This window comes from Ostrea edulis, chromosome 9 (genome assembly GCF_947568905.1).
Source record: "Ostrea edulis chromosome 9, xbOstEdul1.1, whole genome shotgun sequence".
In the NCBI taxonomy this organism is placed as follows: domain Eukaryota; kingdom Metazoa; phylum Mollusca; class Bivalvia; order Ostreida; family Ostreidae; genus Ostrea; species Ostrea edulis.
In genome coordinates this window covers 66,209,933-66,223,576 of record NC_079172.1, presented here as the reverse complement: position 1 = coordinate 66,223,576, position 13,644 = coordinate 66,209,933, and the positions used below count along the sequence as shown (strand labels likewise).

Below are 13,644 nucleotides of genomic sequence, written 5' to 3'. Positions count from 1 at the left end.
TAGATATCTAATAAAAATGTCAAGATATAATTAACATTATGAATTGTTTTACAATAAAATGGAATTCTTTAAAAAACTACAGACCCTAAATATTTTCTTTGATATGTCTAATAGTATGCATATGTTTTTAAAATATGAATTCCGATTTGTCAAGAGCTGAATGGTGACCACTAAAAGAAATGATTTTGTGCATATGAAATAATATTTAAAAAATGTGTGTGTGTTTATATTGAACACCTTGAAGGAAAAAACAATGATGTGTATATAAAATAAATTGAAGAAAAAAATCCCATCCATTCTGAGATTTGAACCCGGTACCTCCGGCATGCTAATCCGGATACCCAACCACTTAGCTATCTGTGACTTGTAAAGAGTAGGATCACATTATATACTTAACATTGCATCTCACAAAGTTATATCATGTCTTAAATTTTTATATGCAAATTCGACTGAAATCTACATGTAGTACATAAAACCACACTCTTTTGAGATGATACCTACTCCTACTGATCCTCAGTTAGGCATAATCTACATTTCTATCTGAGACAAGAGGCGTTTGTGTGGAGGATACGTAGATGTCTGCTATTATTGCAGACCATTACAAATGAAACATGCCGTCGACTAGCCTAGGCCTAAAACATATCATAGCGTAACTGTTGAAAGTATGACTTTTTGAAACAAGAGAGTGGGTGTCATCTGCACACAGTCGTCTCATACAATGCTACATTGTATAATACAACATTCGTTATGATTTTTATGCTAGTAATAACATGAATAATAAATATTGCGAATTTTGACTTATTAAATATGTAAATCACACCATTTGAAATTACCGGAATGCGCCGACTTGGTGACATGTCATATAAGATATGTTGCTCGGTCTTCGTTGTCGGCTGCTCCACACACGTTCTATCTTCAGTGACGCCATATACATCAATGTATTTCTGACACTCTCCGAAGGTAAATATATTCGTTTCCTTTAGAGGAGGCTTGAGGGTAGTTCACACTCTGTCGGAATATTGTCCTACACGCCATTCAGTTTTGGATCCGCCATATTCCGCGCACTTAGTGTGTTGACAAAGCAGCGCCCCATGCGATCATCGAGGTTAAATTCAAGAACGATAACCGAAATTGCATTAAAATCGAAACATTCAGAGAGGTTTTAAAATGTTATATTGAAACTTTCAAAAATAATATTTATTTCAGAGCATGCCTTTTTTATTTGTTTAATGTTATATAATGATATATTTTCATACCTGCTTTGCTGTTTTTAGATTTCAAAGGGATTACAAGTAGTGTTTTGTATAGATTTGCACTAAGCGTGAATTCTCCATGTTCATAATTATCTGTCCATAATTTTGGAACAAGGCGAAATAAATCAAAACTACTTTGTATATTTACCAAACATATTACGGTGAGTTAGTATGCTAAGTTTGGGTTCATTTCCTGAACATGGACTTATCACGAAAATGCGATTTTGCCTGATTTTTACGTGGAACCATACTTAATAGGACTTATCACGACATACCTACACAATGAATCTGATCTAACACAGCCATAGGACTTCTCATGACATACCTACCCAATACTTTCTGTGCTAACACAGCCATAGGACTTATCACGATATACCTACACAGTCGGTATGTTCTAACACTGCCATAGCTATGTTCCAATGCTTTAAAAATATTGATACTCGTTCTTCATTCGCTTTGTAAGAGTTGTTATTTTGACATATTGTCCTAGAGATACTCCTTCTACACATTCAGGCTCCATTAAGACGAAGATATGGAAGTAAAAGACCATACCTTTCCTGTAAGACTTCATGAAAGATGAAGATAACGAACAGTGATTAATCTCATCTTTTGCAGTAGAGTTTTCTTACATAGTGATTTGTGGAAATCATGCTATGTTTCGACACAATACTAATGAGTATCCCCTTGTATAAAAAGAAAATCTTCACTTTGTAAATGTAAAAAAAAAATACGAAAAAAAAACTACGATCAAAGATCAACGATTTCTTTTCCCCTTTCTCCTTTGTATTGTGATGATTAATATTGATAGTAAATTAAGTCCATGTCTTCCAAACTGAAGTGATTTACGATAAAATAGTCCAAAGATCTGCTCGCCAATTTCGGATAGACATGGTCCAGTAGTATACAGGAGCCTGTAGTAGGGAAATCAATCAGTCTGATGGGAACAGCTCCAGAAGGGAACTCAATCAGTCTGATGGGAACAGCTCCAGAAGGGAATTCAATCAGTCTGATGGGAACAGCTCCAGAAGGGAGTAGAGGAAGGAGTAGGTAGGCGAAAAATAAAAAATAAGTAATAGGTTAGGGTGAAAAAAATAAGCATTAGTGGAAATAGCTTGAGGAATTGCAGTGGGGTACTGGGTGCAATTATCCTGAATAAGGGTTAGGCATCCTGTACTATCACTAAGAAATAGGAATTTAGCTCAGAAACGCGCTGCAAGTAGCCCAGCCAGCGAACTGCCCTCTGTATATGATTAGACACCCGAGATAAGTAACTCGGTACCAATCAACGCTCGGAGAGAGAAATAGAAACATTTATGTTAATGATCAATCAATCGCTCAAGTAGAGTAAGAGGAAAATTATAAATATATGACCCCATCTCTTGTAAAGAACCCGGTAACGCGTTACAGTATTTATATAAAGATTTGTTACTCGCTATACCATCAGAATATTCTTCCGGTTAGCTGCAGATGTTTGTACGACTGCCTTATTTTCCTTAATAAGTCATGCAGCATTACATAAATTATAGGGGCCTCCGTGGTTAGAGCATTGCGCTCAAAATCACACGGCCTCTCACCTCTGTCGGTGCGGGTTCGAATCCCGCTCGAATCGGTAAGTGAGAAAGTTTCCAAGATTACTTTCGGAAGGTCGGTGGTCTCTTCCCAGGTACATTGTAACTGGGTTCTCTCTTCCACCAATAAAAACTGGGCGCCACCATATAACTGAAAAATGGTTGAGTGTGGCAGAAAGCATAAAAAACAAACAAACAAGCATAAACTATAAAATATATGATGTGCCTAATCCAAGAGGACCCTAACACCCTAGCACCCCTGGTGAGGACTATGGACGGTGGGTTCTGGGGAGACTTTACCCTGATTATAGCATGATAAATGTAATTTGGAAAAAAAATTATATTATCAAAAATTAGAAAGAAAGGCAAAAATGGACTCCTGGACATACCAGTGGTGGGATCTGATGTTTGGGATTAGTAAACCTCCCCTGTTGACTGGTCATACCCACCGTGGAAGTCTGTGTGTTGAAAAGGTATAAAGGCTATGAATTATAGCACACTTTCGTGCGATAATTCTTAGGTATATTTCGAGGTATTTGATGATGAAAATTATACAAAATGAATATTCATCAAACATTTTACGTGTCACTTCAAATGATACACAATGAATATTCATAAACATATTACATGTCACTTCAAATGATACACAATGAATATTCATAAACATATTACGTGTCACTTCAAATGATACACAATGAATATTCATCAACATTTTACGTGTCACTTCAAATGATACACAATGAATATTCATCAACATTTTACGTGTCACTTCAAATGATACACAATGAATATTCATCAACATATGATGTGTCACTTCAAATGATACACAATGAATATTCATCAACATTTTACGTGTCATTTCAAATGATACACAATGAATATTCATCAACGTTTTACGTGTCACTTCAAATAAGAAGTAGGCTGAACCAATCTGAATCACATGTCCTGTTTGTGAAAATAAATAAATAATAAATTAACATTCGGAAATATTTCATTTTTCAGGAGAGCTTATGATACTTGTATTGACAATGTAGTTTTTACATTGTGCATTATAATGCGTTGTACGTATACTTTGGTGTGGCTGCTGAATGGTTTATTTGTGATATCAGATGCTCAGACAGAGATTCATGGACTCTGCTCAAGGTATGTCAACATTTTATTGTATGTTACTACTTTTATGATTTTGTATATATTGTGTTTTTGAATTCTCTATTCATTGTTTAATGAAAACTTTTCCCCCAAACAGTGAAGGCGAACCTCTACAATGTTGTCGACATTACAAACTACGTGGTGATTCATGTGAAGGTAATTATCAGATTAATATCTGAGAATTCTGAACCTTTTGGACTCTTTTCAATTATGGTAATGAATGTATTACATGTATATAAGCAATATCTTCTAACAGAATGTTGGCCAGGCACTTTTGGCATAGGTTGTAATGAGGACTGTCCTGACGGGTTCTATAGGACGTTTGTGTACAGAATACTGTAATTGTTCTTCATGTGACAAGGTCTTGGGGTGTCAGCCGAATTCAACTCAGACTGGTAAGAAAAATATCTGTGCACAAGTTTCAGTGGATAGTGTATAGACATTAAGAATAAACAATTATGAGATATATCTCAACAAAGATACTCACTTAAATAAATACATGCTTATTCGGTATAGATGTACATACAAATATACATACATAGATACTAAGAATAACCCATGAAAGCTTAAAAGCTCATTTCCAATGGGTTCCTTTGATGCACGGATGTTGTCGCCAGGGGCATTGTGTGGGTGGAAACCGGAGTACCCGTAGGAAACCTACGTATCCATACCCTATGGAAAGGACTTGCACCCCACCCCACCCCACCCTAAATTAATATTTTTTATGATCACAAAGTTTATCTGCTATAATCACTGCACATGACAATCAATAAAATAGGTTTTTGGGTGGGATTTGTTTATTTCATTGAAATAATAGTAGGCCCATGGGCCACATCACTCACCTAGATACCATTGCTCTGCTTTTGTTCAGCTATTGTGATTTTTAAAGTGTTTTTTCCAATGTTCACTCCCATGAAAAATTGTTAACGCTACCTAGCCTAAAAGGAAAACCGAACTTGAATTCATACAACATGGATATGCCTCAATACCAATATTACTAACATCACGTTGCTGTTCTGAAAAAGTTTTTCATTCATGTATGCAATATGTCAAATTTTATACATCCTGACCCCAGAGTTAACAACACAAATAAAAAACTCCACAAAACTTTGGAACGTTTGCATTTTCATATGATTTAATGCGGTGCTCTTACTGTTGAAATTGAGTAGAATTTTTCTGATAAATTTCCTGTATATTCCCATGTAAAAATCCGATATTCTACTGTGGCCCAACTCTATCCCTGGGCTTCTAAATTAAAAAAAAATCCATTTCAACTACCTGAAAAAGTTTGCATAGTAATATTGTAAATCATGGTCCTGCTGTTGTTGAAATGAAGAACTTTAAATATGTTATCCCTACATACTTCTATTTGAATGTTTGAGCCCCTATGGTGGACAGGACCACAATGTGAAGAAACCTGAATTTGCACTAACTGGGGATGCTATCAATTTTTTATGACTAATCAGGGCCCTATCGTTCTTAGGGAATATATTTAAAGATTTGTTTTAAAATTCTATCTGAATGTGATCCCTATTGTGGACCCATGTCGCCCCCTGGGCATGGCTTGGTTATGGACCGCCTCACCTCCGTGGGCATGGCTTGGACACATTTGAATCTACACTATGTCACGAAGCCTTGTATTCTCTGTACCCAAGGGTGATTTGTACCAACATTGAAATTGGCGCAGTGGTTCTGACGAAGATGAAAATGTAGAAAATTTACAGACAGACGCCTGAAAATATGTGATCGGAAAAACTAATATGAAAGCTCTTTTAGCTGAAGTGAGGTCAAACACTAGCTCTTAAGTTGAATATTTTGTGAAAAATATACGCGAAATACCCAAGGCATTGAACATTTAAAACTACAGGGAAAAGGGTAGGGTTTTGGGATGCAGTCCTTTCTGGGTTTTTGTGTGACTCGACCATTTCTTTAAGGCAGGACAAAATGTAAAGTTTTTTGTTTACTTTGTTTTCTCACTTTGCATTGAGTTGTTTTAATTTTCCAAGTTTAAAAAAAAATATATATATTTATCAATATCTTCAACTTTATAGCTTACGAAACTTTAAATAAAACACCTCCTTCCAATTCTATCTGTGTTAAAAGTTAATCGCTAACCTTGCAAGCATGTCACATTTGACAAAATTGTTATCTGCATCAATTCATGTACTTTGAATGAACCAAATTTAACCGGAAATATCATTTAAACACATATGCAAATAAAATTTCCTGTTTGTGAAAGTAGATCAATACCAATAAAATGTTCGGAAACATTTTATTTTTAAAAAGTGCCTATGATTATTGGTTTGGTACATTTTCACAAGTCAAGGGTTATTGATTTATATACTTATAGTGAGAGGTAACGAATGGATAACCCTTGATTTGTGAAGATGGTCTTGGGAATGTGAATTTTTATGTTTTTATAATTTGGTGTTGCTGTTGAATGGCTCAGTTGTAACGTCAGATAATCAGACAGAGAATCCTGAAGTCTGCACAAAGCATGTAAACATTTTATTGCATGATACTCCCCTTGAAGTTTTTATATTTTCCAATGTTAAGATCTCCAATCATTGTTATATGAAAACTTTCTCCCAAACAGTAAAAGTTAACCTCTACAATGTTGTAAAAGTTACAACGGACGTGGTGATTCATGTGAGGTTAATTATCAAACTTTTTTCTGAGAACTTTGAACTTTCTGGACTATTTTCAACTATGGTAATAAATATGTAATGAGTAAAATCTTCTGACAGAATGCTCGTCAGGCACCTTTGGCATAGATTGTAATGAGGACTGTCTTGACGGGTTCTATGGACGTTTATAATTGTTATTTGTGTGACAAGGTCTCTGGATGTCAGGTGATTGGTAAGAAAAATGTTTGTGCATAAGTTTAAGTTTTATTCCTCGAATGGCTCAAGTTATTTACTATATAAATGTGTTTACATTAGCAATAAATAATTACGAGAGATATTTCAAAAAGATACTTAAATAAATAAATGTTTATTCAGTATATGCATACATAAGCTCTGTACCCAAGGATGATTTCTACCAAGTTTGAAATTGGCACAGTGCTTCTGCAGAAGTTAGAAATGTGAAAAGTTTATGTACAGACGGACGGGCGCCTGACAACCTGTGATCGGAAAAGCTCACCTGATCTGAAAGCTCAAATCATATGAGGTAAAACACTACTCTTAAGTTGAATATTTTGTGAAAAATGTACGTGAAATACCAAAGGCATTGAACATTTAAAAGTACAGGAAAAGGGGCGGGGGTGGGGTGTGAAAGTCCTTTATCCACAAGCACCTGTGTTCTCAAAGCAAGGGGTGTCCATGGCGTAGTGGTTAGAGCATCACGCTCAAAATCACATGGCCTTTCACTTCTGCTCGGTGCGGATTCGAAGTTTCCCAGTTCACCTGCGGAAGCTCGGTAGTCTTTTCCCAGGCTCATTGTATCTGGATTCTCTTCTTCCAAGAAAAACTGGGAGCATCCATATAACTGAAAAATTGTTGAGTGTGGCGGAAAACATCAATCAGTCAATCAATCAATCTCAAACCAAAATTAAGGGTTGTACATAATATGATTCGAGCACTTCTCTAAGGCAGGACAAACTATAAAATTTATTTGTTTAATTTGCTTTCTTCCGTTTCTTTGAGTTCTTTGAATTCCGCAAGTTTAAAAAACATGAATTAGTTAATACATGTACATGAAAGGTGAAAATAACGAACATTGATCAATTTCATAACTCCTATAAGCAATACAAAATAGAGAGTTGGGCAAACAAGGACCCCTGGTTATACCACAGGTGGGATGAGGTTCCTAGGAGGAGTAAACATCCCTTGTCGACCGGTAACACCCGCCGTGAACCTATATCTTGATCAGGTAAACGGAGTTATCGTAGTCAAAATCAGTGTGCCAAGAACAACCTAACAGTCGGTATGAAACATGTATCTTCAACTTCATAGCTTATTATCACAGATTGACTGAGTTCTTGTCAATATATATATAAATGACAAACTTCACAACACTTTACAATATACAGTTTTTCTCCACTTTTACATATTGCATTTTGTTTACTACAGTTAATTAAATTAATGAAATTAATGTTGGTTTCTGCTTCCACATCATATGTTCTTGTTCCCAAACTTTGGCGTGCAGAGGTGTAACTAGCGAATGGCAATGTTTCCTATATTTGATCTACTTGTACACTGGACATCAGAAGTGAAGTGAAGACAATCTGGTTTATTGAGAAATTATTAAGTGAAGTTTTCAATATACAAAACACTGGGTGCCAACTATATCTCTGTGTACGCTTTGCCTGCTACGCCCAAACCAACTCGCAACTGGTATTTCAAGTGAATATATACACAGGTATCTAAATGTAGACCTGGTGAACATCATTAACTTTACCTGTATGGAAGCAAGTTAGGAATAAAATTATATACATTTAATTCTTTTGTACAAGGTTAAAACTAGGGAAAGTAGTTTGGACATAAAATGTGACACTTAAAGAACTTTAAATAAGACAACTCATTCCAGTTCTGTATCTGTTACTTTTATACTGTTTTGCGAAAAGTTTATCGTTAACCTTGCAAGCGTGTCACATTTGAAACTATTGTGTTCTGAATCAATTTATGCATATTGGAACGAAATTTGTCTTAATTACTGATAACTGTTCAATCACATGTTTATTTTAAAAGAAATGAATTTCATGTTTGTATAGACAGGGAATAAATGTGACGCTTCACTCTCGGATACTTCATGAACAGCATCAGTTCGAACAAGACAAATACTAACCCCTGGATATACCAGTGGTGGGATTAGGTGCCTAGGAGGAGTACGCATCCCCTGTCGACCGGTCACACCCGCCGTAAATCTATCTTTATCAAGTATAAATGTTATGAATTATTACACACTTTCGTATGATGATTATGGTGCATATTTCGTAGTAATTAAAAATGAAATTTCTACAAAACAAATATATATTCCTCAATATTTTTAATTGTCACTTCAAATAGGAAGGAAGTTGTACCGGATATTTCATTTCAGCACATATCCAAATCAACGTTCCTGTTTGGGAAGGTAAATCAGTACTATTAGAATGTTAGGGAACGTTTCCATATTCAGAATAAGCTATGATACTGGTTTTGGTAATGTAATGTTATGATGTGCATAATAATCCGCTTTTATTTGGTGGTGCTGTTGAATAGTTTATTTGTGATATCACTTGCTCAGATATATAATCCTGGGGTCTGTTCAAAGTATGTAAACATTTTATTGTATGATTGATGATTTTTATACATTCTGATTTTAAATTCTCCATTCATTGCTTTAGAAAACTGTTCCTCCAAACAGTGAAGACGAACCTCTACAATGTTGTCAAAATTACAAAAGACGTGGTAATTCATGCGAAGGTAATTATCAAAATAATATCTGAGAATTCTAAACTGATTGGACTGTTTTCAAATATATAAATATGTATTATCAATCTGATCTTTGATCCGTTCCGTTTTTGTAATGTCGCTACAGAAACATTACAATAACGGAGCGGATCAAAGATCTGATTTTCATCACAGATTAATATATTATATAAGTAATATCTTCTGACAGAATGCTTGCCAGGCACGTTTGGTATAGATTGTGAGAAGGACTGTCCTGAAGGGTTCTATGGACGTTTGTGTGCAGAAGTCTGTAATTGTTCTTCGTGTGACAAGGTCTCTGGGTGTCAGCCGAATTCAACTCAGACTGGTAAGAAAAATATTTCTGAGTAGTTTTCAGTGTTATTTCTCTCGATTCGCACACGTTCGAGTTTGACTTTGAGAATTTCATAATTCTAACCAATAAGCTTTAGAAATCCACATTTATCTGAAACCAAGATTATATAATGTCCCATGTTGGTTGGGCCCACCCGCTTGCAGCCCTCTCAATCTTTGATAGATTTTAATTGATCATATAAACTACCTATATTTGATATAGTTACCTATGTCAGAGAATTTAAACTCGTGTATTTCACATGCTAAGGATATCGATCCGATTACAGAAACAACAAAACAAGAAAATTCCTATAATAGGGGCGTGATTATTGCTTCATCTCTGACAGGAAGTCTGACTTTCATAATAATAGTTATCGTCATCTACCGCAAACAGAGGTAAATATATATACTTCATGTGGCATTGGATGAAAACTTCTGAATCATTTGATAAAATACGTTAATTTTGCGGTTTCTGAAAACAAGATTATTTTTTGTTTACGGAAATATCAATGATTCCTATAATTTTTGATAGCTTGTAAAATATCATGAAGACTATCTTGTGATGCTAAGCCTGTTCACCGAAGAATTCACAAGTATTTCTATATTGTTTCAAACGCCCTTCATCAAATTCTTTTAAAGATGCTTCCTTTCTCTTTCGAATTTTCAGGGTATTTTCTTATCATTAAGATTAATGATAGTCTTTACTTATATTACAGCAGAAACAGAATCTTGATAAGTCCAGACTCATCCATTCGAAAAGGTGATACTAATATTCCGTATCAAAGATTTTTAAAGAAGATATATACATATATAGATATATACATATATAGATATGGGTCCCTACAGCCCAGTAGCTTAGTACTTCGTTACTAGCTTGAAAATACGGATGTATATATAATTCCTGTTACAAAATTTAGAAATTCATTTCAAAATTAAGGATTATCTCCCTCGTGCATAGCTCTTATCCTTGGACGAATTTGGCTCCACTTTTTTGGCACGCTGTTTTTGGCTATATTTAGCTCCAAAACCTCATAGTTATTTTGGATTTCAAACATTTCGGTTGAGCATCACTGAAGAGACATTATTTGTCGAAATGCGCATCTGGTGCATCAAAATTAGTACCGTATACGTTTTACATACAATAGAATGAAGTTTCTGTTTTTCTAGAAAATTCATTAAACTATACATTCAGGTGGTGTACTAGTCAAAACGACACCATTGGGTGGATTTCCTCAACTCCATTGATGCAGCTGGTGGTGGTGGTCCAGCATTAACATTTCAAGGCGGGAATTTTGAACTGTTAGATCCTCAGATGTGTTGGCAGCAAAACAATTTTGCTGATAATTCAATGAATTCAAAAGATAATAGCCATGCTAAGCTGTCGACTCTAGACGGTGTGTACAATCATCTCAACATGGATGTGGACGATTACAACATATTAAGCCTGACAATCAACAACAGTCATGTAATGAAGCTCTTTTGGATTTTGTGTAGGCAATAGAGAAAATGATAAATCGTAGAATAAATAAAAATAAAAATTTATTTATCAATAAGATAAGAAATATAGAGATGTTTGAAAAGCAAAGAAATCACATTTTCACATTCACACACCCATACTCTCTCACCGAGAAAGAAATATAAATTGGTATAATAAACCTGGCAATATTGACAATCAATATAACGTATAACTGTCAAGACAATTCAATAGTTAATACAACAAGTATGTCATTCCAGGCTGAAAACATAACTGGTAATAAATCTATTACATAATGGTTCGAATAATCGCTAATTCCGCTAACTACAGAAAAGGTTAAACAGTAGTAAATTACGTTTTGTACAAATTTCAAATTCCTTTTTGATAAAATGTTAATTTACTGAAACACAATATGAAAGTTTGGCTACTCAGCACAATTCAATATAACGCCAAATCACACTTGGCACCACCAGGCCTCCATACAGCGCGAACAACCCCTCCGCTTCCAGTCCCGGATTCACAGGTCTCTCACTGAACAACAATACTGGGTATAACGCCGACTTCGAACCAATGGCAACACTAGGCCCACAAACTAATTGCCGAGTCCACCACGTAGAATACCCATATACGTACAGCACTGTCTCACGTGTTCCGATTCCCACGCCGAACACCTACTGAAACGCTTAGAGTACTGCCTGATATGGCCGAGATAGCTTCTTAAATCCCCTCTGCACTGAAATAGCAATTACTTAACCTAAAACCTATACACAAAGTGACTTGGGTAACAACAAAATAGAAAACACAATACACGAGAAAATTAACCCGAAATCTTGCAAATATTTTCACACAAAAATAGCTTACCGGCTGGAGAAGACCTATGCCCACACAGTAAAATGTTTGTCTCTCTGGCTACCCATTACCCAGACTAACTTCTGGTATTCGCCAAGAAAAGACCCCTGCTGGACAGCATGAAAACGTGGCCGAACGCTTGACAAACAGCCGCTACTCTGACTGACCAAACCGGTATGCTAAAAATAGCCTTATCGACCAACACTCCCACTATGGAAACACCTTACAAGCATAAACAACTATTTACAGACAACACCACAAAAACTAACTAAAATGAAAATTAACTTCATCACAAGTCAGGAAATAGTAAAGAATTGGGGTGTTCATTGAGAAACAAAGAGAATGGATGTTTATTGTCAGAAAAGGAGTGCAGCAGCACTCTAAACAAAACTTCACAACGAGAAGATATACCTGAAACCCACAGTGTCCCAGAACCAGAAAATTGTAAAATCAGTATGACGAAGAAAGATGGATTTTCATTAGTAAAGGGGAAGAATGATGCAATGCACTTGGAAGAATTGTCAAAAAAAAACTAAATAGCTTTAAACCGAAAGCTCAAGATATTGAATTCAGTTATTCAATTTAGTGTAAAGTCGCATTGATGCGTGAAGAACCTCATACAAAGAGACAAATACTGATAGATGGTCGTTATAACGATAAAGTTCGTCAACACCACCTATCGTTGAGTCAAGTGCTGTCTGACATGCTTCATACCGATAGTTAGGCCGTTCTTGGCACACTGATTTTGACTACGGATAACTCCGTTTACCTGTTGAGGATATGGGGCTCACGGCGGGTGTCACCGATTGCCAGGGGATGCTTCCTCCTCGTAGGCACCTTATTCCACCTATGGTGTGTCCAGGAGTCCGTGTTTGCCCAACTATTTATTTTGTATTGCTTAAATGACTTATAAGATTGATCACTGGTCGTTATCTTCACATTTCATTCGGGAGAACCTCATACAGAGAATCACTGAGATGAAGTCTTTTTGTTTCCTTCCACAGAGGCTGACGGCATCAATAGATAGATATTAAAAGATTCCACTTTGTTTTACAAACTTTATAACATAGAATTTTGAATTGGTACTAACAGGATTACACCTTATAAAATGATAAAATCTATATAGAGTTATCCCATCAAACATTGTTTTCGTATGTATACACTAAAACACACGTAAATGAGTGGATTTCTGGGTTATGAGTTTGTGTATATACTAAATAGTTAGACATTCAAAACACACGTAAATGAGTGGATTTCTGGGTTATGAGTTCGTGTATATACTAAATAGTTAGACATTCAAAACACACGTAAATGAGTGGATTTCTGGGTTATGAGTTCGTGTATATACTAAATAGTTAAACATTCCTCTGTATATTTCCCAATAATCTAAATCTACATCATGAGCTTTTTGTTTCATTTCTTTTATTCCACAACAAAACCAAGAATATTATAGTTCCCGACCGTTACTCCAAACAAACGGAAAACAAAATTGCAGATTAAAGGTCCTATTACACTGCCAACCCTGAGGTACCCGGATTTAATGATGATATTGACACTGTGACTTGCACAGTGCAAATAGCTAATGTTGTATCAGTCCAGAGTTTTAT

The 13,644-nt window shown here is 35.5% G+C and overlaps 1 protein-coding gene and 1 long non-coding RNA gene across 6 annotated transcripts; one reads left to right on the top strand and one right to left on the bottom strand.

Moving 5' to 3' along the window:
• Positions 1 to 6,332: 6,332 nt before the first annotated feature.
• LOC125660447 (multiple epidermal growth factor-like domains protein 10) lies at positions 6,333 to 11,267 on the top strand. Of its 5 annotated transcripts, XM_056150354.1 has the most exons (8): positions 6,333 to 6,624; positions 6,718 to 6,829; positions 7,034 to 9,222; positions 9,317 to 9,375; positions 9,572 to 9,709; positions 10,002 to 10,110; positions 10,431 to 10,474; positions 10,907 to 11,267. In XM_056150354.1, the coding sequence occupies exons 3-8, from the start codon at positions 9,125 to 9,127 to the stop codon at positions 10,957 to 10,959; spliced, it is 501 nt and encodes a 166-aa protein (XP_056006329.1). In that variant the 5' UTR covers positions 6,333 to 6,624; positions 6,718 to 6,829; positions 7,034 to 9,124; the 3' UTR covers positions 10,960 to 11,267. The 5 variants fall into 5 exon arrangements, 1 of the variants encoding a protein (XP_056006329.1); XR_008798812.1 differs by having other exon boundaries at positions 6,339 to 8,850; positions 8,980 to 9,043; positions 9,297 to 9,375; XR_008798810.1 differs by having other exon boundaries at positions 6,373 to 8,850; positions 8,980 to 9,043.
• LOC130050386 (uncharacterized) lies at positions 11,236 to 12,316 on the bottom strand. Its single transcript, XR_008798823.1, has 2 exons — positions 12,050 to 12,316; positions 11,236 to 11,921 (listed from the first exon to the last, which is right to left on the bottom strand). It is a non-coding gene; the product is annotated as an uncharacterized LOC130050386 (long non-coding RNA).
• Between the last annotated feature and the right edge of the window lie 1,328 nt (positions 12,317 to 13,644).

Coding starts and splice junctions, on each gene's coding strand:
- LOC125660447 (XM_056150354.1), top strand. CDS start 9,125: ATGATGTGCATAATAATCCGCTTTTATTTGGTGGTGCTGTTGAATAGT. Junction 9,223..9,316: donor AATCCTGGGGTCTGTTCAAA/GTATGTAAACAT, acceptor TCCTCCAAACAG/TGAAGACGAACCTCTACAAT. Junction 10,111..10,430: donor GTCATCTACCGCAAACAGAG/GTAAATATATAT, acceptor CTTATATTACAG/CAGAAACAGAATCTTGATAA.